Source organism: Lytechinus pictus, chromosome 3 (genome assembly GCF_037042905.1).
Source record: "Lytechinus pictus isolate F3 Inbred chromosome 3, Lp3.0, whole genome shotgun sequence".
NCBI classification, from domain to species: domain Eukaryota; kingdom Metazoa; phylum Echinodermata; class Echinoidea; order Temnopleuroida; family Toxopneustidae; genus Lytechinus; species Lytechinus pictus.
The window spans coordinates 24,260,093-24,282,625 of record NC_087247.1 but is presented as its reverse complement, the minus strand read 5'-3'; the positions used below and the strand labels follow the sequence as shown (position 1 = coordinate 24,282,625).

At 34.6% G+C, this 22,533-nt stretch overlaps 3 protein-coding genes across 3 annotated transcripts in view; 2 read left to right on the top strand and 1 right to left on the bottom strand.

Annotated features, from left to right (window-relative positions):
- Window positions 1-4,124, top strand: part of LOC129257575 (E3 ubiquitin-protein ligase RAD18-like) — a 32,899-nt gene extending 28,775 nt beyond the window's left edge. Inside the window, exon 13 of the mRNA XM_054895936.2 lies at window positions 731-4,124. Coding sequence (XP_054751911.2) covers window positions 731-875 — 145 coding nt within the window. The 3' untranslated portion in view covers window positions 876-4,124. The remainder of the gene's footprint in view (window positions 1-730) is intronic.
- On the bottom strand, window positions 3,725-13,977 carry LOC129257576 (pre-mRNA-splicing factor 18-like). The gene is made up of 10 exons (XM_054895938.2): window positions 13,553-13,977; window positions 11,373-11,447; window positions 10,266-10,373; window positions 9,719-9,832; window positions 9,062-9,277; window positions 8,746-8,886; window positions 8,202-8,273; window positions 7,648-7,765; window positions 6,444-6,481; window positions 3,725-5,748 (listed from the first exon to the last, which is right to left on the bottom strand). The coding sequence occupies exons 1-10, from the start codon at window positions 13,619-13,621 to the stop codon at window positions 5,659-5,661; spliced, it is 1,041 nt and encodes a 346-aa protein (XP_054751913.1). The 5' UTR covers window positions 13,622-13,977; the 3' UTR covers window positions 3,725-5,658.
- On the top strand, window positions 13,452-22,533 carry LOC129256446 (tRNA-dihydrouridine(20a/20b) synthase [NAD(P)+]-like). Its single transcript, XM_054894647.2, has 9 exons — window positions 13,452-13,882; window positions 14,529-14,555; window positions 15,015-15,109; window positions 16,568-16,643; window positions 16,949-16,990; window positions 18,615-18,755; window positions 19,123-19,331; window positions 21,535-21,620; window positions 22,087-22,533. Exons 1-9 carry the CDS (start codon window positions 13,785-13,787, stop codon window positions 22,369-22,371), a joined length of 1,059 nt encoding a protein of 352 aa, XP_054750622.1. The 5' UTR covers window positions 13,452-13,784; the 3' UTR covers window positions 22,372-22,533.

Below are 22,533 nucleotides of genomic sequence, written 5' to 3'. Positions count from 1 at the left end.
CAACAGACAATTTCTTCGCGAATATTGCTCTTGTTGATCCAGTTTCCATGATAAATCTTGTATTTGGTTTGCCTGTTGCTCCACTGTGTCCTTTAGATGTTTCATTTCATGTTGGTTCTTGTCATCAGCTATCTCAAGGTCAAATAAACGACCTTCTTGCTTTTCAATTGATTTTCTCATGTCACTTAATCTGCTTTCAACATGAGACTCTATCAATGCTAGAAATCGTTTGTCTTCTAGTATGTCCTTAATGACTGAGCTGAGTAGAGATGCCCTATCCTTTTCCATTCCCCTGGTAACAACTGAAGAGCTTTCAGAAGCCATATTGATCCAACATATTGGAGGGACAATGATCTGATTAGATTGTGGAGTCTCATGGTCAAATGTCAAAGAGTTATTGTAACAGAAAGAAATCAATTAAAATGAAATAATTTCACTCCATGCATATAGTTACTGTAAATATACATCAAATGTTTGTGAGTTTTGTAATACATTCATTTATTGTTTCCTCCTTTGAAAATCTTTTGGTTTTATTTTATGCTATCGCTAAAGGATTTTTTGGGGACAATATTCTCTTGTTTGATAAAGACTTATATCAAAATTATATTCCATGCAGTAAATAAGAGGAGACCTGTTTCTGCAATTACATGATAAAAATTGTATAATGTATGAATGAAATAATTTAATTTAATGCATTGATCCTTCCACTTTTACTTGATTTTTTTTCCAGCCCTGATCTAGTTCAAGAAAAGAAAAACAAGCGAACAATTCGGAGGAAGCGTAAACCAGAAGTCAATCCTGATGATGTTTTAGAGACAGGGAAGGAAACAAGACTAACGAGGTCACGAAAGAGGGGGAAAACATCGGCTTACTGATAATCTAGTATCTATGATTATGTTCGATGAATGATTTACTGATTTGTATTTGATAAAAGCAAAACACACATCGAATAGTAAATATTTGTAAGTAGATAAGTAGAACAACAATGGTCACCTGACAATGACATTTGTTCCTTTAAAAATGGCTCCTACTGAAAATCCACGCATTATTAAGCCAAACATAAACTTCAAATGTGACATTATCCTGAATCCTCAAATGATTCTTAACCAAAACCACCGTCACAACCCTATCCTTCACACTACATCTTCAAATAAATTAGCGGAGGAGAAAATGCCCTTGTTACCGAAAGAAGAACAGTGAACCGCAAACACCTTCATCATTAAAATACCACCATTCGACTATGTTCCAATGGAATAGATATGGACAGTGTTATGGATAAGGAATTTCTGGAAAGTCAGGGAATCTCACATCTTTTCCAAAAGTAAAGTATTCCTGCAAGCTATAGAATATTATTCATTCAGTATAGTTTTTCTTACAGTGAACAAATTTATGTTTTGGTTACATGCAAGTGAATTGCACTAAGCTTAATTTCATAATGTAAATCATTGTCTAATGTGATTGCCAAGTCAGGAAAATTTAGTATTCTGTTGTGGAAAATCAGGAAATTTCAAAACAGTAAGTCACTAAACCTTGTAATGAGATATGATGCCATGAAAAAAAAAATACATGTGTGGATTGGATCGGTTTGAGCATGACATTTCTTTAATCTCTCATCCTCTGCTACCATTTTGTTATCTTGATAGTCTTAATAGATAAATATCATGTCGGGCTGTTATAACTTGACTTCATATCTCAAAATCCAACAATTTTGCAGAGAGCTCTGAAAATGCTGTATTATAGAGTTAAGACATAAATGGCAACCTTTCTTTTGCCTAGAAAGTGTTCTCTACAAAAATCAGGAGACTATTTTCAGACAATGCGGGATGCCACCATTGCCGTAATTTACAGCTTTTTCTGAGATATCCTCAAATTTCGAACTTTGAGATACAAGGTTTTAACAACCCACAGAAAATACATCATTCTGAAGGAAGGCATTGTACCATTTTAGGATTTAAGGTTAAAAATTTTGTCTGGAGGAAATTTCTGTCAGTATTATTTGCTGTAATGATGATTAATCTTTATCATGCATGGTGTGAAATTGGACTTGTTATAAAATTCATTTGTATATCTATAAATTTCTTCAAATCTACACTAAATGTATAACATATCATGTGTCTTTTCTAATATCATTATGTATGACAATCCTTGGTAAAATATTTTATTCTGCCTCCATCCAAAGAGTGCCCAAGGCATTATGTGTGTTGAGTTTGCAATTTTTTTATATTTGACTGTACCTCATGGCATCATGCCTCATTTTCATTTGTTTCGGCACATTATCATTTGAAGAGGTATTGTATTTACATCATTTTGTGATTGATTCTTTGCTGAACCAAGTCCTTCATATTTTTGAAGTAAAGTTCATTATATAGAGGGATTTCCATGGACAAGAGCTCAATAATATGTCATATATCTCTTACAACACAGAAGTGGTTTGCAGCTAACAGAATACAGGGTAATAACCTTCAAAATTTGAAGGTTCTACCTTTAAGTTCTTTAAAGTCCACCCTGAAATATAGTTGGAGATTGAGTCCACATATATGCAGGCTTGGATGTACATAATTGTGTGTTACATCATACTCGCCTTAATTTGGTTTTAATTCTGAAATATTTCAAACAGGGGCCAAAACTTCATGGGGGTGTGGATCACAATGAATATCATATTAAATTTTAAACAATTGTGTACTTTCATGCGTTTTTCATGTGTATGAAAAAGGTCGACTGAAAAGTGAAAAAAATTGTCATATTGCATTGAGGTCATGGGTAATAGTCGGGGGTATTACATTTTTAGAATGTATATTACCAATATTTCATGAATTTCCTGAAAATATAATTACTTAATATTTTGTGGTCTAATTCAGTGAATCACTCACTTATATTTTCCTGCACTGATTGAAACTTTAAGCTTGTATTTATCAATCTCTGTTATCTATTCTTTGACATATTGCAATGTAACAGCAACTGTATATTACCAATTTACTACACATCTGAAGAGTCAAATTTATAAGTTATAATTTGGAGAAAAAAAACCAAACAGTTTTGTACAAATTGAACGAGTGTTGTCATCAAAATCAATATATGTACATCTACATATACTATTGTAAATGTGTATATGAACAAATGAAAGGTGCTATAATCATGAACCAATTATCAACAAGTGTCTTGTTATTGATACACAGGTGCACATTTTGAAATTCACCTGCATGTGATTGACTGTAAAGTTCAGTGTTCATTTGTACTGCTGTAAATAATTTGCAACAATACAACTTAATTTCTTTTATTTTGACTAGTCTGCATGAAATATAATGTATACCATAAAAATAATGTTTCTTTCAAAATTGTTTAGAAATTTGCCCTTTTTCTCCCTCCAATCATCTGCATCCATCTTCTACCCTCTCTTTCCTATTCTTTAACCATCCTTCCAAAATAACCAAGGGAAGGACTCACTTTCACTCTCTTCCTATAAAAATCTCAAATCCAGTCAAGTAGACCAGAACTGTTTTGTCTTTAGCTCATTTATCTTCTGATTGTTAAATTAAAAACTCCACTTACTCACCCAAGCCAGACTGATAACCTTTTCTTTCCTTTTCTGTCTCTTAACTTTCATCATTCCATCATGATACTTCCATCAGTCCATTTGGGTATTACAAGACAATTGTATTTCAAATACAATACTTTGAATGCTGTAAGTACACTTGTCAGAACTAGATCACAGCGTACATACATATTTCTTTTGATGATAGTTTAATCTCGCCTTATCTGTTATTTATATTTACATTTATACAATGTTTTCACTGTACAATCTTTCACTCTTTACATTTAGCACAGATGGATGTAGATATTTTGCGATAACCAACAAAAAGTAGAGTTGTCAGGTCTTATGAATGAAAATGTAGAATAGATAACACTTGGTGGACACTTCTTAGTTATTTCATACCAAGTATTATAAAAAAAAATCAGTAACACATCAATTTAATATAAACTGTACAATGATGACATTGTTATTAGTCTTCAGAAATTGTTTTGATACCAAAAGTACATTTACATTGTAATTGTTATTTTAAGTCAGGAATAGCTTGTTCATTTAAGAAAATGTTATATTCATAAATAAATACATCACTTTATAAAAAAATATATTGTAATTTGTAATGTCTCATTAATTATGTACTCGTACAACCCAATCCAAGTAATGAAACTAAAGTAATTAGGATATTCAAAGAACTGTTTAAAAAAGGCCTTAATGGCAGAAATTGGTTCTCCATTGGTAATAAAATAAATACATACAGTAGTAGACTCCTGACCAGGGTACTCTTTTCTCAGGTATCTGAATCTGTTGGTAAAACATTTTGGATAGCACTTTCTGCAAAGCTAACAGATTCCGGTTTTTATCAAATGTCTGATTATAATCAAACAGCTGTCAGATTCTGGTTACAAAGTTTGTATATAATACCAGGCATCAACATCATCTCTTGAAGTATAATAACAAACACATGTCTTTCAAAACAAGATGAACACAAAATGAGCAATAATTTCTGAGAATTCAGTATGATGGGTTAATGACTGCTTGATCTAATCAGACATTGTCTATAAAAATGGACCAGTTTGTCAAATATTCAATTGGTCGAACTGCAGCTTAGCCAAGTTACCATAACTTCTAATTCCCAGGTGGTTCGATAACATTTAGTCTATATTCAAAGACACATGATAGCAAATGTAGAAAATTAAGCCTCACTCCGATATGATGGACAAAGTAAAACTCACTTAATACTTACAGTGTATGAATATGGTGTGAAAAAATACCCTAATTGGGAGTTCCTGACCTGAATGTTTATCTGTATGGCACAAGATGACATATAGCTACACTCTACTTTTATGAAACAACAAAAATTTAATATTTTAATCTTACATTATCTTTTCCACACAGTTCTAATGTACTTGACAATGCTCTCATTAAATAGGAACGTACCTCAACTTACTAGTGCACATAAACAGATCTTTAATATGTTGAATAATCACCAAAGTGGAACAACCTTTCAGACCAGATTATATTATTTACCTCTATCATTTCTAATTCCTCCAAAGACAGGCAGATTTCTGTTATCCTAGAGCATTTACATACATGAAAGATGTTTCCATGGATGTCTGCTAGTTGTCCAGGTGCTGTTCTTGTTTAACCTTTGCTGGCAATTGTGAAGTCTGTGAGGTTTTTTTTGTACACATGGTGGTCCATATTAACAGTATATGTCTGAGGAGCTGTACTTATGCAGGCACAGACAGGCCCCTTTTGGACACTTAACAAAATTTCAATATGTTCAAAACACTGAGCCTCACTCTGACAGTAATGCAGTTCTCCTGTAGTCTGAAATTGCAGACCTCATTCTTTACAAAACAAAGTACAAAGCAAAAGAGGCCTCACAACACCAGGCACAATCATATCTTCATGGCTGTGTGGCATGTAATGGACTGCAGATCTCCATCGCCTTGCATTTTAGACACTTGGCTGTTCATATACTACAACTTGAAAAAATGTGTCCTCTACATACAAGGCCATAAATGAAGGATGGTTCATCTTGGGGCCTGTATATTCTTAATCTGCATCCATCCTTTATAGCCAGCTATTTTTTCAGTCTTTTTTTTCTCAATTATTTGTCCATCTACCTCTCAGAATAGATGAACTCCTTGGTACTCCACACTCTTTGATGGGTCTGTAGGATAGTGTCTCTGACAGAGTGTCATCAATCTCTTCAGTGCCTGATTTGAAACAAAAACGAAAGGAATACTAAATTTATCGCCCATATTAATCATTAAGTCAGTATTTTCAATTGATGAAGCCAGTAAACTGATATTGAAAGCATTGTTATTGCCAGACTTCCAACTCATAAGATGGTGGACCTCAGCATGAAGAAATCTTTAAGATTTTTTTCCACATCTGCCTGATAACAATAATTTTACTATTTTTCTTAAACAATATTTCCCCCTACAAGATAATGTTTTTGAAGTTGTTTCCATTCCCAGGTTTCGTTGTACTGACAAGATGTAGAAGTTGAATCTGTTGGGACTGATGGAAAAGCTATGACCAAGACAAAATTCCCTAACTGGAGTAAGCAAGGATGGATTGTAAGCAAGGTCAGCAATATGATTTTCTTTACAGTCCTGACATCAAAATTTATTAAGATTTGGTCCTATTTCTTTAAAGTGTACTGTAGTAACATTCCTTTGTGTGTAAGAAAATCACCTACAATCATAAAATGTGAATTTTCCTATTTTCATTTTCTTAATTCAAGAGATTGGCAGTATGATATATCAATTACAATTATACAGCACACTACATAATTACTTCACTGTTAGTACCATAATCCCTATTGAATCAATAATTGCTAGTGACCTTGTGGAACCCTATGTCTCAATTCATCTAGAAACTAACAAAAATGCATAGGCCTTCATACCTGGATATATTTCCTTTGGGTCTCATCATTCAGCACATCTAGTGGAAATGATAATTAAGGAATAAAACATACCCATATAGAATACTACATATTACCACAATGAAAGCAACCATCTTTTTCTGTATAAATTGCTCTTATTTTTCTTCATTCACTTATGTCACGAAGATCATTCTTCTTTTGGTCCAAGTCTGTGAAGATAAAATCTGCAACATTTTTATCAAATGCATCGATCATCAGCCAGTTGAATTAGGAGGTGTTAAGTTTTTGAGATATCTGTGGTGGGAACTTGTGAAGTCTTTCAGTTGTCATGTGATCCCCTTTCATTAGGTGCATGTGTAGACAATAAATCCCTGACATGGTTCAGCGACTTGACCTAATTGCAAGATAGATTCAAATGGAAGTCCATCATTTCTTTTCTTTTTTGATCTTCACAGTAAATTTGGATTCTTGATTAAGTAATAATTCTAAATGGTATAATTTGATTATATTGAGAGGTCATTACCAAAAGGCCATACAAAATGGGAAAACTAAATTGATGAAGAGGCAGAAATTAGACCATTCAGTTACAAGCAAACCTGACAATCAATATACCAAGTGACTACAAGTGATGGTTAATACCTACTTGCAATTAGACTTAATAGACCAGTTCGTAGTTACTTCATGGACAATTTTGGTCAAATGACCTTTCATTTCTTTCATTATGATAGGCAGATTTCAAAGCAAGATATTACGTAAGCTTGCCTTAAATAGCAGGATGAAGAAATTGAATAGACCAGGTGATTAGAATAGCACACCAATGAACACTTTATGAAGGTATTTGTTACATTCCTACTTTGAATGCATATCATAGCATGTTGCACAATGTACTTGGCAATCTGTAAAATACCAGTCGTTGTGGACGCATTGTTGTTTTTTGTGGATGTAAATGAAAACCACTATTGAAAAGGATATATGAATAATCAAGACATCAAAGTTGGTGCTTATCTCATTAGATTTTAACCACCATGTCACTTTAGTACAAATGACCTTCCTCTGATCATGCGTAGAATCTTTTGATCATGCGCAGAAAGGAACTACGAACTGGCTTATTGATGGTAGACCTGATACCGATAGTGATGTTAGACCATCTTGGGAATTACACCAACATTTATTGAACAAAGTGGCTATTAATAACCCATTCAGGTACACAATATAAAAAGGATACGAGCAACGTTCTTGGAGAAGATCTTCTCTCTCCCTGTACGGACGTGAATACCAACCATAGTGACCCCAATGGGCCATGGAGCATTCCCTATAGCCATCTGAAGATAGGAATCATTGGCCTATATGAAACAAGAGTGAGAATCATGTATAATTACAGGATCACGTATCATTACATAGAATTGTGTATAATTACAGATATCAAATCTCAGTTGTTGTTGTTGTCAAGGGTAAATTTCAGTAATGTTTACATTGATTTCTTTTTTCTGGAATGGGTAATCATTTTCAAATTTGTAATCAGACTAAATAGCAGATCCTTCATGTGATTATAGGGTCAATGGTCTTACAGGTAAGACAAAGTTCAAACTATGTAAATTTTCTAATTTACCTGCAAGAATGGTCACAAAAATTATGAAAGTCGAAAATGCAATCTTATCTGAATCAATTTATTCCATTAAAACATCTGAGTATTCTAATAATTATCCCAAGTACAATCATTGCACTATGTAATAACAAATTCTAATATATGATGTTGAACAGATATAACAGCTGACTTACTTTCACATATTCTCTCTCAAACATGAACTTTATGATCTCCACTAAGCTATCCAAAATATCTGGAGAAAGGGACTAGAAGAATGAATAGGTAAATAATATTGAATTAATATCAAATAATGAAACAAGAAAGATAGCATGAGATCTTTAATTGATATGAAGATATAACACAAATGAAAATAAATGTCATAACTGCAAGCAAACTCAAGAATTCTCAGGCTTTATGATGATATTATTAAATTGAAACATACAGGTAACACAAATTTCATCAAAATGTAGCATCCCCAATTTGCCATATTGCTGAATGTTCTCATTTTAACTAAGAAGAGATGTAAGTTACTCAAGCACTATTTGATATTTTGATTTGTTATATACAAATTAAATAGTAAAAATATTGTACATTTCAACCTTGTTCATCTTGCCACCACAGGACCAGGGCCCATTTGTATTAGTGAAATTAGACCAGTGCTTTATTAATTTCGTTGTGCCTACTCAATTGAATGATAGCAAAATAAGCAGATGCCTATTAAGCAATCATATTTCCTACCTTTTTCTTCAGTTTATTGAATAGTGGTTTTAGGTATCCTTCTGTTTGACTATATGTAGCGCTCTGTAATCTTCCTTTCATACTTCTCTTCAGATCTTCTGGTCTACGATTAAGATCCTGAGCCCAACCTTTCAGCAAAAACTGGAAAATCAATATTGAACAGAACAATTATTTTATTATAAGTATATAAAAAAAACAGATATGTCTACATTAAAACAATAAATTGAAATGTTGTTGAAATCAACAGTACATAAATTATTTACATGAACATGAAAATCTATTGTTATTGGGCTGAAGGATGCAGTAAACAACATACCTTGATGTAGATGAGGATGACTTTATTATCTACTTCCTCATCGCCCTTGCCCATTTCTTTAGCCATCTCTAGAATGGAATCAATGGTATGGCCGTCGTCTTCAAACTTCATGTCATATGCGCTGGTTGGGACATCCTCTCCTTGAGCCTTGACCAGTTCCTCCAAGTACTGCTGGTCAACCTTGTCCATAGCTTCTTTGAAATCGTTCCGAAGACCCTGAAGGAATCAATGAAGTTTAAAACAGAAATTGTAAAAAGATCTAGATTTTATATTTCATATCTAGCAGCTTCAAAACTTCTTCATCATTTATATAAACAAAATGAAAGAAAACATGAAGCACCTGAAAAAGCAAAAAGTGGAAAGATACAGGGGAGAAGGGAAGCTAAGTACTATGTGACAGTACAGAGTAATGAATACAGGGAATCAGATTGGGGAAGGGGATAACACTAGCAACAGTACTTAATAGCATGTATGTGTGAGAGAGTGAGAGCCAGAGAGAAAGATTCCAGAGAATATTGTATACTTCAGTGATGAATGCACCGGCATTCAAAAGCTAAAAATAAAAAAGTCAATGATAGTTTCATTTAAAAATGAATTAATAGATTCAGTTGAAAATAAAAAATATACTTTATCTAAATGCTAATGCGCCTATCTTACCTTGTTAATTTCTGGGGCAAGCATCTCTATTTTCCTGAGTCTGAAGAAAGCTTCTGTGTCTGTCTCTGCAAATAACCTGATAGGCTCTGTTCTTTCTCGCAATCTTCTGACAACCTGCAGACACACAAAAAAAGCATTCCTAAAACTTGAAATGAACCCATTGCAGTAAATGATTATGCTCATTGTACACTGTACAGTATTTTCCTTCTCTTTATATATCGCTGATCATTTGACATTTCCCATAATAGCAATGCATTGGTTGTTCCAATATTAACTCTAGCATTAAAGAAGGGTTTTTTAAATTAGCTTCTGTATTATGTATGGAAACATACTAAAATCATCGTGTTCACGATTCAAAATTTAATTTGTAAAACCTAATAGGCAAGTGCTCATTAAATTGTTGTTAACATGTATCTTCTTGTCTTTTTTGTAAAATAAAAAGTAGCTTAAGAACATTTGCATAATTGATAAATTATAACCTTAAAGGATGATGTAATAATGAAAAAAATAAAATTACAGATAATCATCTATCCTTTTCTCCCCTTACCTCTTGTCTGGAGAGAGTTACAAGATTGGGATCGTCTGAAAGAGAATCACTGGCAAGCCTTTCACTTCTTGCTTTCTTTTTGCTACTCTCTCCTTCATCATTCTCAGGCTGTACATGAAGAAAATGAGAGATAGTATAAGAAAATCTTCCATATTGTTGATTTAAAAAAGAGATGAACAAGGACTAGTGAAAACATGCAACGTACATACAGTATATGAAGAATTAAATGTGAATTTTAATAATAATATGCAACTTTTATAGCGCTTAATATAAATGTTTTTAAGCGCTGCATACTATTAACCCGGCTTTAGCATGGCTACCCTGATCGGGCGCTCAAGCATTCAAGGAATTTCTTCCTACCGGGTACCAATTTACTACACCTGGGTGGAGAGTGGCACATCACATGTAGATATATTGATTGCCAAAGGACGCGAGTGCTGTGGTGGGATTTGAACCCTGGACCTTGTGCTTCAAAGTCCACACACTTTAGATTACAGTTTAGATTGCATACACGTACATGTACATCTCTGAAGGCTACATGTATATCCAGAATTTAGACTGTACAAGAATATAAAAACATGTAATACTAAATTAAATGTTTGTGCCTACAATATATCATTTATTCATTCTTCTTTTTATTGATTAATTGATTTTCAACTTCATTGCTCACACATTTTTTTTTCTTTGAAATTGATTAAGTCTCATGCTCAAAAGTGCGATATGTAGGCCTAGTATTAATCACCATCAAAATTCTAAGGCCCGTATTCTGAAGTTAGGTTTATCTTAGACCTCGGTCTAAACTCTGTGCTAAAATTATGGGGAGCCAAGATTTAAAAATTCTGTTTGTATTGTATATTTCTTATGTTTAGTATTTTGTTTCCTTTTGCTTTCATAATGAAGAAAAATTCTTAAGTTACCATTCCCATCATTCCCAGACAGTTATGAACAATCTGGGTGTCATACGAGTTAATAAATGGAATGTGTACTGTTAGGATTTGTACTCAAATTGGCTCTCCATAGTTAAACCACAATTTTAAACCAGGGTTTAATTTAAACCAGAGTTCAGAATACGGACCTTACAGTTTTATATAATTTATTTTTACTCACTTTATGTTTCTTCCAATATTCTTCCTCCTGCTTTGCTTTCAAGTCAGCTCTCTTGAATGTCTTTTTTCCACTCCCCTGGAAAGGTTAAAAAGCAAAGAGAGCTCAGTAAGAATTTACTTCAAATAAAGTCATATTCATATATAATGCTACAGTGTAGCTAGGAGTTTGATGTCAGTTTGAAAACATATTCTTCCAAAAAGAATAAAACAGCTGTTTGGCTCACATGCAATGTTACAAAATTAGATCTAGGTGATGATCACACAAACATCCTCTACCAGAACCACTCATTCTATGAACAAGGTTATGATATAACCTTGTTCTCTGTTACTACTCCCTGTGTGGTGAAATAAGGTTAGCAATGTTTGACTTATTTTCTCTTTTTCTTAAGGACAAATGCTTGATTTTTTTACACTGTCAGTTTCCATTACAGCTATTCATCATATTGGCTCTTAAGCAAATTTCATTCTTTAAATTATTTTTTCTTAATAAAAAATGACAATTGTCTTGCCATATTACTTTCCATCGATAGAGGGCGTACACAAAAATATGCCCTAAATTCAAGTTTTTGAACGCTCTGGTGAATACAAAAATTACTCCCAAGTTACTAATGAAAAATAAATTGCAACTGTATGGAAATTAGTATTTTTGGTTACAAAAGTGATATTTAAAAATTTTTAATGATTTTTTAAATTGTGTGCTGTGTACAGCATTGGCATAGACCATTGAATGAGTGGCATAGTCCTATCTGTAGATTCCCCACAGGCAGGATGGTAATGAACTTTTGCTACTAGAACTAGATCTATCTGTTATTAACGCATGATGATCACGACAAAAGTCATAAACTTAATTAGTGTAGATCTAACTTATTGCATGAATAGAATAGATCGATTCCCGGGTGATGGTATAATTTATAGTGGATCCTTTTTACCGGCTACAGTTGAAATCTATCTCTAGATAATGTAAAAAGGTAACCCAGGGAGCTCCGGCCCGCGCAGCGGGCCGGAGCCCAGGGGCTTACCGTGTATTTTACCATACTCACGGGACTAGGGTGAATTATGGTCTAAATATTTCTCCAAATGAATTGTGAAAACAGAAATTATGCACTTACCACGATTATATGGATGAAGGTATAACGAGTGGCAGTTTCCTGACATCTGGGCACAGACTGGAACCTCAAAAAACGAAAAGTTCTCTCCTTCTACCCCCGTCTCGATCGGCCATTTTTGTTATGAATTGTAACAAAATGGCCGATCGAGACTGGGGTAGAAGGAGAGAACTTTTCGTTTTTTGAGGTTCCAGTCTGTGCCCAGATGTCAGGAAACTGCCACTCGTTATACCTTCATCCATATAATCGTGGTAAGTGCATAATTTCTGTTTTCACAATTCATTTGGAGAAATATTTAGACCATAATTCACCCTAGTCCCGTGAGTATGGTAAAATACACGGTAAGCCCCTGGGCTCCGGCCCGCTGTGCGGGCCGGAGCTCCCTGGGTTACCTTTTTTTTTTTTTTTTTGAGGTTCCAGTTTGTGCCCAGATGTCAGGAAACTGCCACTCATTAGACCTTCATCCATAATATAATCGTGGTAAGTGCATAATTTCTATTTTCACAATTCATTTGGAGAAATATTTAGACCATAAATCACCCTAGTCCCGTGAGTATGGTAAAATACACGGTAAGCTCCTGGGCTCCCGCCCGCGCAGCGGGCGGGAGTTCCCTGGGTTAGTAAAAAGGCTGTTTTAATACTTTTAAATTTGGCAAAAATAGACTCTAGATCTATCGATCTAGATCTAACATTAATTTTATTAATATATATATGTTTAAAAATTAGTCTGAATATGGACAAATAATAATATCTTGTCTGGATATGGACAAATTCATGAAGACTGTGTCAGTGTGTGGAATGCTTGTTAAATAGAATTTGTGTTTGATCATCACTCTAATGATGCAATCTAAAGTTAAAGTGCACATACAGTCAATTTTTCACACTCTTCTCTTCTGTTCTGGTTCTGGCAATCAACATGGCTGGGTTATTATTAATACTAACAGCAGTGCAAAATAATCAATAGGTGGGAATGCACTAACAAGTTCGGCTCATCCTCGCAAGCGCCTGACGAATGGTGACTGCAATGCACATCAATTTATTTTAGACGACAGGTTTTTATGAATTTTCCACTTACGCTGTCGACGAGATTCGTTTTCTCCAGTTGCTTTTTCTTTCTTGCAATTTCGGCTTTCAAAAAATCCATGATTTTATCCCATAAGTTGGCAGAAGAAAGTGCAGTGGTGGCGTGCTGGTTTCACAATTGAACTTTAAGCGTCAGTCCCATATATAGAGATCTATGTAAGCTAAGCAAGTTGCGTTATAGTATCTGAGCTGAGCTGAGCTAACTGACGGCGGTACGCCAGGCCATGGAAGAGGGGACGATACCCGTTTTCACACGGCCACTTGAGCTCTTCCACTCCAAGGAACCAGTGAAGATATGTGCTCCAATGGTTAGATATTCAAAGTAAGTTGTAGTGCAACTATACTAAGAATCACTGAGCCGATCAATCGAGCTGAGATTTTATGTGAAAATATTCTCTTTCTAAAAAATGTAAATATAATTTTATTGGGCTATTTAGCTTATCATCTCGCAAAGTCAGAATTAAGTAAGTTAGGCCTATCTTAAATTATTTTATTATAATATTAATGACATGTTATTTATTTGTAGGCCTAGAATTTTACATTTTAGGCCTAAAGATTTTGTCAAATCTTGTGCCTGTAATAGTGTTACGTTAGAACAAAATTTGCAAAAATTGAATGTAGTTTTGAAACTGACTTGATCGAACTCTGCGATGATTTTATCATGTTTATCATGTTTTACAATTTATAATAAATACATTCATTTTTTACATGGGTCTCCCTTTTTTTCAGATTTTTTTTTATGGGGGGGGGCAGGTGGGGGATGCTGGACGAGATGAACCTCAGATCTCCCAATTATTAAGGCTGTTGTATACGAAATTTGAAAATCAAAAGGGGGAGGGAGTGGGCCCCGGATATTGCAGCCAATTCATACTTGTACTACTTGTACATTGTGGGAAGCTAATAGTAGCTGATTATCTTTTTTCTTTTCTTTTTCCTTTCATTTTCACTGTATGCATATTGTTATATAGGCTGGCATTCAGGACTCTCGTTCGAAGGTAAGCCATAACTGAAAGAATGCTAACTTAAGTTATTAATATAAATAAGAGACATATTCAAAACCTATGTCACTCATTCAATGAACAAGGTTAGTTTTGCTAAATGTATAAAGATTAGCCATTTCATAATTTGAATATAATGTCAATAAGAGTTCATTTACATTTTAGAAAAGATGAAGATATAGTCTGCAACTTGGTATTAAAACCCTCTACAGATAAAATTGAAAATGTTTATTAAAAAAAATTGGATCCCCAGATAAAGATATGAAAAATATATATTATTTAGACATTAGTATAAAACCACATCTCCAACTTAGCATTGGATCAAAAGTTAAGCCAGGTGACATACCTACAACCTAAAGCTTTCTGATCTGAAATATATTTCATTTTAATTCAATTGCATGGGAATGAATTGAAGTGGAAAGTGTTGGTAATTGCTCTATATTTTCTCCATTACAGTTATGATTGTGATTTGGTGTTCACACCAATGATTGTATCTGACTCCTTTGTCAAATCTGCTAAAGCAAGAGACAGTGAATTTACAACAAATAAAGGTATAGTGAGTGATTGTATTACCGACCGGCCTTGTATTACCGAACGCACGCATCATACGCATCAGAAAATAAATTCATATGCTCAAAATTTTGCAACATCCTTCCAAAGAGAACTTGAATAGAAATTGATGAAAAATGATCAAAAATACATTTTCAAAGTCTTAATATTCTATCAATAATAAAATATGGTCAAAATAGCTCATAAGTGTTTTTGTTGTTTCCTCAACTTTTCCCATAGAAAACACACGTTCGGTAATACGATACCTTTTTCAAGTGACCAAAATATTTCACGTGCGAAGAGGGGTCCGATTAGAAGCTAATATCGTAAAAAGGAAAAACGATTTCGGCAAAATTTTTACATATTCATATTTTGTAGGTAATTGTGTATTTATGTTCAAAGTTTGGTGAATTTTATGAGAATAATGTGTTTGATATGATTGAATTCATGATAAGTGTTCGGTAATACGATCCACTACCATACATGTAGGCCTACACATTTCTCACTTCACATATGTTGGAATAGATTTTCATTCTTTTTATTAAAAACTCTTTAATAAGATAATATGTGCATGTCTGTGTTTACTTCCAAGCAAGTTCTTGTGTTTTTTTAGAATTGCTCCTTGTTCTTATCACAAATGTATGAGCGTAGGTAATACAGAATGTTACAAAATCAATTTTAAATCTTGTAGATTTATATTGATAATGAAACTGCTGCTATTTATTCAAGGACAAGCTTCAGAAAAAAAATGAATCCCTTTTGGAACTTAGATGTCTATTGAATACCAATGTGCTATTGATCTGAATTAAGGGTGTCCATTTAATTGACCAATTAAAAACAAATTGCTTTCAATAGGGGGCCAATTGGTATTTCAAGGGTCAATTGTTCCAATTTAAACCAGTTGTCCCCATTGGTTTCAATTGCATCCAATAAATAGGCTATTTAATGGGTCAGCTGGACTAATTGAAGTCCCCAATATCTGACAACTCATATCATATGATCAGTGTATTGAACAAAAGAATATGGTCACTGAATCTTTCTGTTGTAATTTTGAACAAATTCAAATACAAAATCATACATTAAAAAAAACTTCTTTCACAAAACATTAGAATAAAATATAGTTAAAAAGAAGTATGACTACACTTAATTCTACTCTACTTGGTGAATCGATTCAGTACAAAATAGCAAATGAGGTAAAACCAGTCGCACCGTTATTGGCATGGAAATCTAGGCATTTTGAGATGCACTTGCAATCAGATATACCTGGGGGAAGATTGATTCATAGATTCAAGCCTTCGGGGCTCTAGCCCTGGGTTATGTCTTTTGAATGGTGATGTTGAATGTTGGCTTCCTGTGGATACATGTCTTAAAAACTTACAACTTATAACACAATAGAAATCAATTGGTCTCAGGAGGAATAAGTGTCTTTTAGCTCTATTATTATTTTCTTTTCTTTTTAGGAGACAGACCTTTGATCGTTCAGTTTGCTGCTAGTAATGCCAAGGACCTTGCTGATGCTGCTCAATTAGTTGCCCCGTAAGTCACATTATTTATCTTTCAAAAATTGTTTCAGGAGATTCTTTGCTGAATCAAATATAAATTTGGACCGTTCCCATGATGCAAATTTCTATTGAAATTGACTATGATTGAGAAAACATCTTGACAAGAATGAAAAATGAGTGAGCGAGGGGTGAAAAAAGAAGATACCAAATGATAAGATCTTGAAGAAAATATTTTTCAGCTATAATATTAGAGTGACTTGAATTTTTAATTACAGAAAGAATTAGAATTGTGACCAGATGGAATATTTTTCATATTTTGTATTGTGTTTTTTTTTCCAGATACTCAGATGGTGTGGATCTGAACTGTGGGTGCCCTCAACGGTAAGAAGGACTGATGATATTAAGCCTACAGATTTTATCGAAATTTTAGAGAAATCAATAATTCTGGTGCAAAATTCGACTCACTCATTAGTTTTGAGGTAAAGGTGTCTGAGACTGATATTTTGTGTATGTTGGAAATCAAGTTGCCATAGTAACAACATATAATATGCCACAAATTAGGTAACAAGTGGAACGCCTCTGGCAGTCTCGCCTGCATTACGCAATTTAATATAGCAGCAGTGCTAACTTTGAAAACTACTATAAAATAATCATTCACAAAAACACCATTCATACATGTATAATGACATAATACCACGTTCATTGACCATAGATGACATTTGAACGGTGACTTAAGACTTGTCAACTACACCCATCTCCACATTTCATTCACTCTATCCATAAACTTTCAAAGTTATGATGGCAATTCAACAATTACCCCAACATGGCCTAAGTTTATTGACCTTAACTGACCTTTGACCTTGGTTTTGTGACCTGAAACTCACAGGGGATGTTCAGTGATACTTGATTACTCTTATATCCAAGTTTTATGAACTACATGTAGATCCATAAACCTTCAGAGTTAGGATGGTAATTTAACAAAGACCCCCAACACGGCCAAAGTTCATTGACCTTAAATGACCATTGACCATGGTCATGTGACCTGAAACTCGCACAGGATATTCAGTGGTACTTGATTAACCTAATGTCCAAGTTTCATGAACTAGATCCATAAATTTTCAAAGTTATGAAGGTAATTCAACAAATACCCCCAACTTGGCCAAAGTTCATTGACTCTAAATGACCTTTGACCTTGGTCATGTGACCTGAAACTCAGGAAGGATGTCCACTAATACTTGATTAACCTTATGTCCAAGTTTCATGAACTAGATCCATAAATTTTCAAAGTTATGATAGTAATTCAACAAATACCCCCAACTTGACCAAATTTCATTGACCCTGAATGACCTTTGACCTTGGTCATGTGACCTGAAACTAGAGCAGGATGTTCACTAATACTTGATTAACCTTATGCCCAAGTTTCATGAACTAGGTCCATATACTTTCTAAGTTATGATGTCATTTCAAAAACTTAACCTTTGGTTAAGATTTTGAAAATAATTCTCCCAACATGGTCTAAGTTCATTGACCCTAAATGACCTTTGACCTTAGTCATGTGACCTGAAACTCAGGCAGGATGTTCAGTAATACTTGATTAACCTTATGTCCAAGTTTCATGAACTAGGTCCATATACTTTCTAAGTTATGATGTCATTTCAAAAACTTAACCTTAGGTTAAGATTTGATGTTGACGCCGCCGCCGCCGTCGGAAAAGCGGCGCCTATAGTCTCGCTCTGCTATGCAGGCGAGACAAAAATCTTGCGGTTAGTACTACTTCATCAGTTTTCAACCTATTCTCATGAAATTTGGCTCACTCCTTGGTTTCGAGGTAAAGATGTCTGAGACAAATATTTTGTGTGTGTCGGAAATCAAGTTGCCACGGTAACAACATGTTATATTCCCCACCTTCAGTGATAGTTCTAGTTACCTTTTAGGGTCAAATGACGATAACCTCTGTTATGATTTATATTTTTGTTTTTTCCCATCACACACTTTAATTTTACAGATGGGCAATGGCTGAAGGGTATGGTGCTTGTCTCATTAAGCATCCAGAACTGATCCAAGACATGGTGAGACAAACTAGAAACAGGGTGGACCGTTCAGACTTCACAACATCCATCAAGATAAGGCTTCATGAAGACATCAAGTGAGTGTGTAGTGCAATAAATATTCCTTAACCCATTAACAAATGAATCTTCAAATTTCCATAGGTTTAATACAGGGGTGACTAAGAAAACAAAGAAATTACAAGCACAAACGATTAATGATCATAATCTTTGAAATCAGTTTTTTTTTTTGTATTGAATGATTGAATATAAGGTTTTGTGCGGTGTTAAATCTCAGATGGAAAGTCCCATTTCATATGGCTTTTATTTAGTCATGCCATTTCCTTTTGGCAGATAAGTCATTCAATGGTACCATTTGTTTATTGGTAAAAAGTTAGGTGGAAGGAACAACTAGCACGAGAGAATTGTCTGTGGCTGTGTTATCATAGCTGTCTTCTTTCCTCACAGGGAGACTGTAGAACTATGCAGAAGAGCTGAGCATGCAGGCGTGTCGTGGATAACAGTCCATGGTCGCACCAAAGACCAGCGTGGTGAACCGGCCAATCACGAAGCCATCCGCATCATCAAAGAGGGTGTTAGGGTACCGGTGGTTGCTAATGGAGACATCAAGTCCATGGAGGATGTGAGGAGGGTGTCGGAGCAAACCGGTGTACACGGTGAGACTATTCATGTAATTCTCAATGATGGAAGGCCGCTAAGCCAGTGGCACATTAATATGAATGTAGCTCATACACTCTGTCTCTTTGTGAACAAAAGAATGCTGGATTGTGTTTCCACTAACAATTCCCTGGTTTCATAAAGCTGTTTGCAAAGTGACCCTTTGTGACCAGTTGTGTGTAAAGTCATTCATGTTAAGTTACAAACAGCTTTAAGAAATGACCCTGATTGGTCGAATCACTGAAGTTGCACAACCTTTGTTATCAGTTGTGTAAAGTCATTCGTGTTAAGTTACAAACAGCTTTAAGAAACGACCCTGATTGGTCAAATCAGTGAAGTTACACAACCTTTGTGATCAGTTGTGTGTAAAGTCATTCGTGTTAAGTTACAAACAGCTTTAAGAAACGACCCTGATTGGTCAAATCAGTGAAGTTGCACAACCTTTGTGATCAGTTGTGTGCAAAGTCATTCGTGTTAAGTTACAAACAGCTTTAAGAAATGACCCTGATTGGTCAAATCAGTGAAGTTGCACAACCTTTGTGATCAGTTGTGTGTAAAGTCATTCGTGTTAAGTTACAAACAGCTTTAAGAAATGACCTTGATTGGTCAAATCAGTGAAGTTACACAACCTTTGTGATCAGTTGTGTGTAAAGTCATTCGTGTTAAGTTACAAACAGCTTTAAGAAACGACCCTGATTGGTCGTTGTGCAACTTCACTGATTTGACCAATCAGGGTCATTTCGAAATGACCCTGATTGGTCAAATCAGTGAAGTTGCACAACCTTTGTGATCAGTTGTGTGTAAAGTCATTCGTGTTAAGTTACAAACAGCTTTAAGAAACGACCCTGATTGGTCAAATCAGTGAAGTTGCACAACCTTTGTGATCAGCTGTGTGTAAAGTCATTCGTGTTAAGTTACAAACAGCTTTAAGAAACTACCCTGATTGGTCAAATCAGTGAAGTTACACAACCTTTGTGATCAGTTGTGTGTAAAGTCATTCGTGTTAAGTTACAAACAGCTTTAAGAAACAACCCTGATTGGTCAAATCAGCGAAGTTGCAAAACCTTTAATTTGTGAACAGTTGTGTGTAAAGTCATTTGTGTTAAGCTTTAAGAAATGCCCTGATTGGTCAAATCAGTGAAGTTACACAACCTTTGTGATCAGTTGTGTGTAAAGTCATTCGTGTTAAGTTACAAACAGCTTTAAGAAATGCCCCTGATTGGTCAAATCAGTGAAGTTGCACAACCTTTGTGATCAGTTGTGTGTAAAGTCATTCGTGTTAAGTTACAAACAGCTTTAAGAAATGCCCCTGATTGGTCAAATCAGTGAAGTTACACAACCTTTGTGATCAGTTGTGTGTAAAGTCATTCGTGTTAAGTTACAAACAGCTTTAAGAAATGCCCCTGATTGGTCAAATCAGTGAAGTTATACAACCTTTGTGATCAGTTGTGTGTAAAGTCATTCGTGTTAAGTTACAAACAGCTTTAAGAAATGCCCCTGATTGGTCAAATCAGTGAAGTTGTACAAGCATCTGTCATGTTTTGAAAGCTTCATGTTACTCAAACATACATATTCTCGATTATATATTATGTCATTGCTGGATTTCCATAGAGAATCAAACACTATTTGAATGACAGTCTTTAGCAAGGAGGGTATGGCATTTGCAAGAATTTACACCATTTTCTTATTGAAGAAATATTTGTCAGGACACAAATTTAGCAATGGACAATTCAATAAATGCTTTATCTATGTTTTGACTAAAAAAAGCAATAATCTGCCAAGAAACAGCCATAATTTTTCACCTGAGGAGAAAGTTATATTTACCTCAAGACAATTCTTTCTTGAGAGAATTCTGTCTTGACTGTTAAGTGATTGATTTATTTGCTTAACTTTTCTAGACTAAGTGGACTTTCTTTTTTCAGTTTATAGAAATCATATTTTCTTTTTTAATACAAGGCAAAAGAGATTTGATTGCTAATAAGTCATTGATTCAAATTTCACTGATAAATTCTTGGTTGAATTGAAGCAATCATACGTTTTTGATGCCTCAATAAATTACTCTTTGTCATGACAACTACCAGTTATTTATTTTGTTATTGATAGCAGGTACATTTATTTCATTCTAGTGAATAGAAAATGCAATAACATTGCTGAAAACATTGTTCAAAAGTTCTTTAACATGAACTTATTATTTTTCTTTAGGTGTTATGGCAGCAAGAGGTATATTGCGTAACCCAGCTATGTATGCAGGGTATGATGACACACCATATCAGTGTATTCAAGACTGGGTAAGGCTTTGGAATCCCCCTCTCTCTCTTTATGTGTAATTTGAAGTGTTTAAAAATGGCTTAAATTGATCCAAGGCCAAAGAAGGCTATGGCCATGGATGCCCTGATAATCGACCTTGGAGATTTGTTGTGCCCTTCCTTATTTTTCCTGTTCGAACTGTAATATAGAAATGTGCCCTTTTGGAAAGTGGCCTTGTCCTAAAATTATTTGAATTTAAGGCCCGTTGAAAGATGATTTTCCTGAATGAAACTTAAGTTGCTTAACCTAATCAGGCTTCATTTGGGGGTTGTGCTAAAGCAGGGGCTAGGATGGGGAGGAAAATATTTGATTTATAACTCGCATCTGGAAGAATCAGTAGTAACAGAAAAACTGATTTGGACTTTTGAAGGAAAATTTCTCCCAGAATTTAGAAAAGCTATAGAAACTTTTTTTTGTATCTTTGTATGTTGTTCTTTTACTTTGCAGGTGGACATTGGTCTTAGTCTAGGGACCAACCTGACTTACTTTCACCATCATCTCATGCAAATGTTAGATCAGTACCTGCCTGGGGCGGAGAAGGTGAATTTCAACTCTCTAACCAGCACGACGGCCATTCTAGATTACCTGGAAACTAACTTTGGCATTGCTTGGAATCCAAACACAAACTTTTACACCAGGAATAAAGGGAATCTAGGTTATCATGCTCTTAACGGAATATCAAGGACAGCAGACTTTGAAAAGTTAACTGATGGGTGTACAGAGGGAAGGTGACCCATTGGGTAATGAAAGTTGCTATTGGTGGACAAGTTCTTTGGTAGCTTTCTGTGGCTTAGTGAATCAGGGTGAAGAGTAAAGAATGGTGTGACTGATCAATCTGCTGTACTATGCTATTTATGTCACTCAATAAAAGTATATTTCATATATCAATGTGTA

What these genes read in the sequence shown, in the direction of transcription:
- LOC129257576 (XM_054895938.2), bottom strand. Translation starts at nt 13,621, where the DNA reads ATGGATTTTTTGAAAGCCGAAATTGCAAGAAAGAAAAAGCAACTGGAG. An exon ending in TCATCCTCATCTACATCAAG is followed by an intron (nt 8,887 to 9,061) that starts GTATGTTGTTTA and finishes TTGATTTTCCAG; the next exon opens with TTTTTGCTGAAAGGTTGGGC. An exon ending in CTTCTCCAAGAACGTTGCTC is followed by an intron (nt 6,482 to 7,647) that starts GTATCCTTTTTA and finishes CATTTCCACTAG; the next exon opens with ATGTGCTGAATGATGAGACC.
- LOC129256446 (XM_054894647.2), top strand. Translation starts at nt 13,785, where the DNA reads ATGGAAGAGGGGACGATACCCGTTTTCACACGGCCACTTGAGCTCTTC. An exon ending in CCAATGGTTAGATATTCAAA is followed by an intron (nt 13,883 to 14,528) that starts GTAAGTTGTAGT and finishes ATTGTTATATAG; the next exon opens with GCTGGCATTCAGGACTCTCG. An exon ending in TGAATTTACAACAAATAAAG is followed by an intron (nt 15,110 to 16,567) that starts GTATAGTGAGTG and finishes TTTTCTTTTTAG; the next exon opens with GAGACAGACCTTTGATCGTT.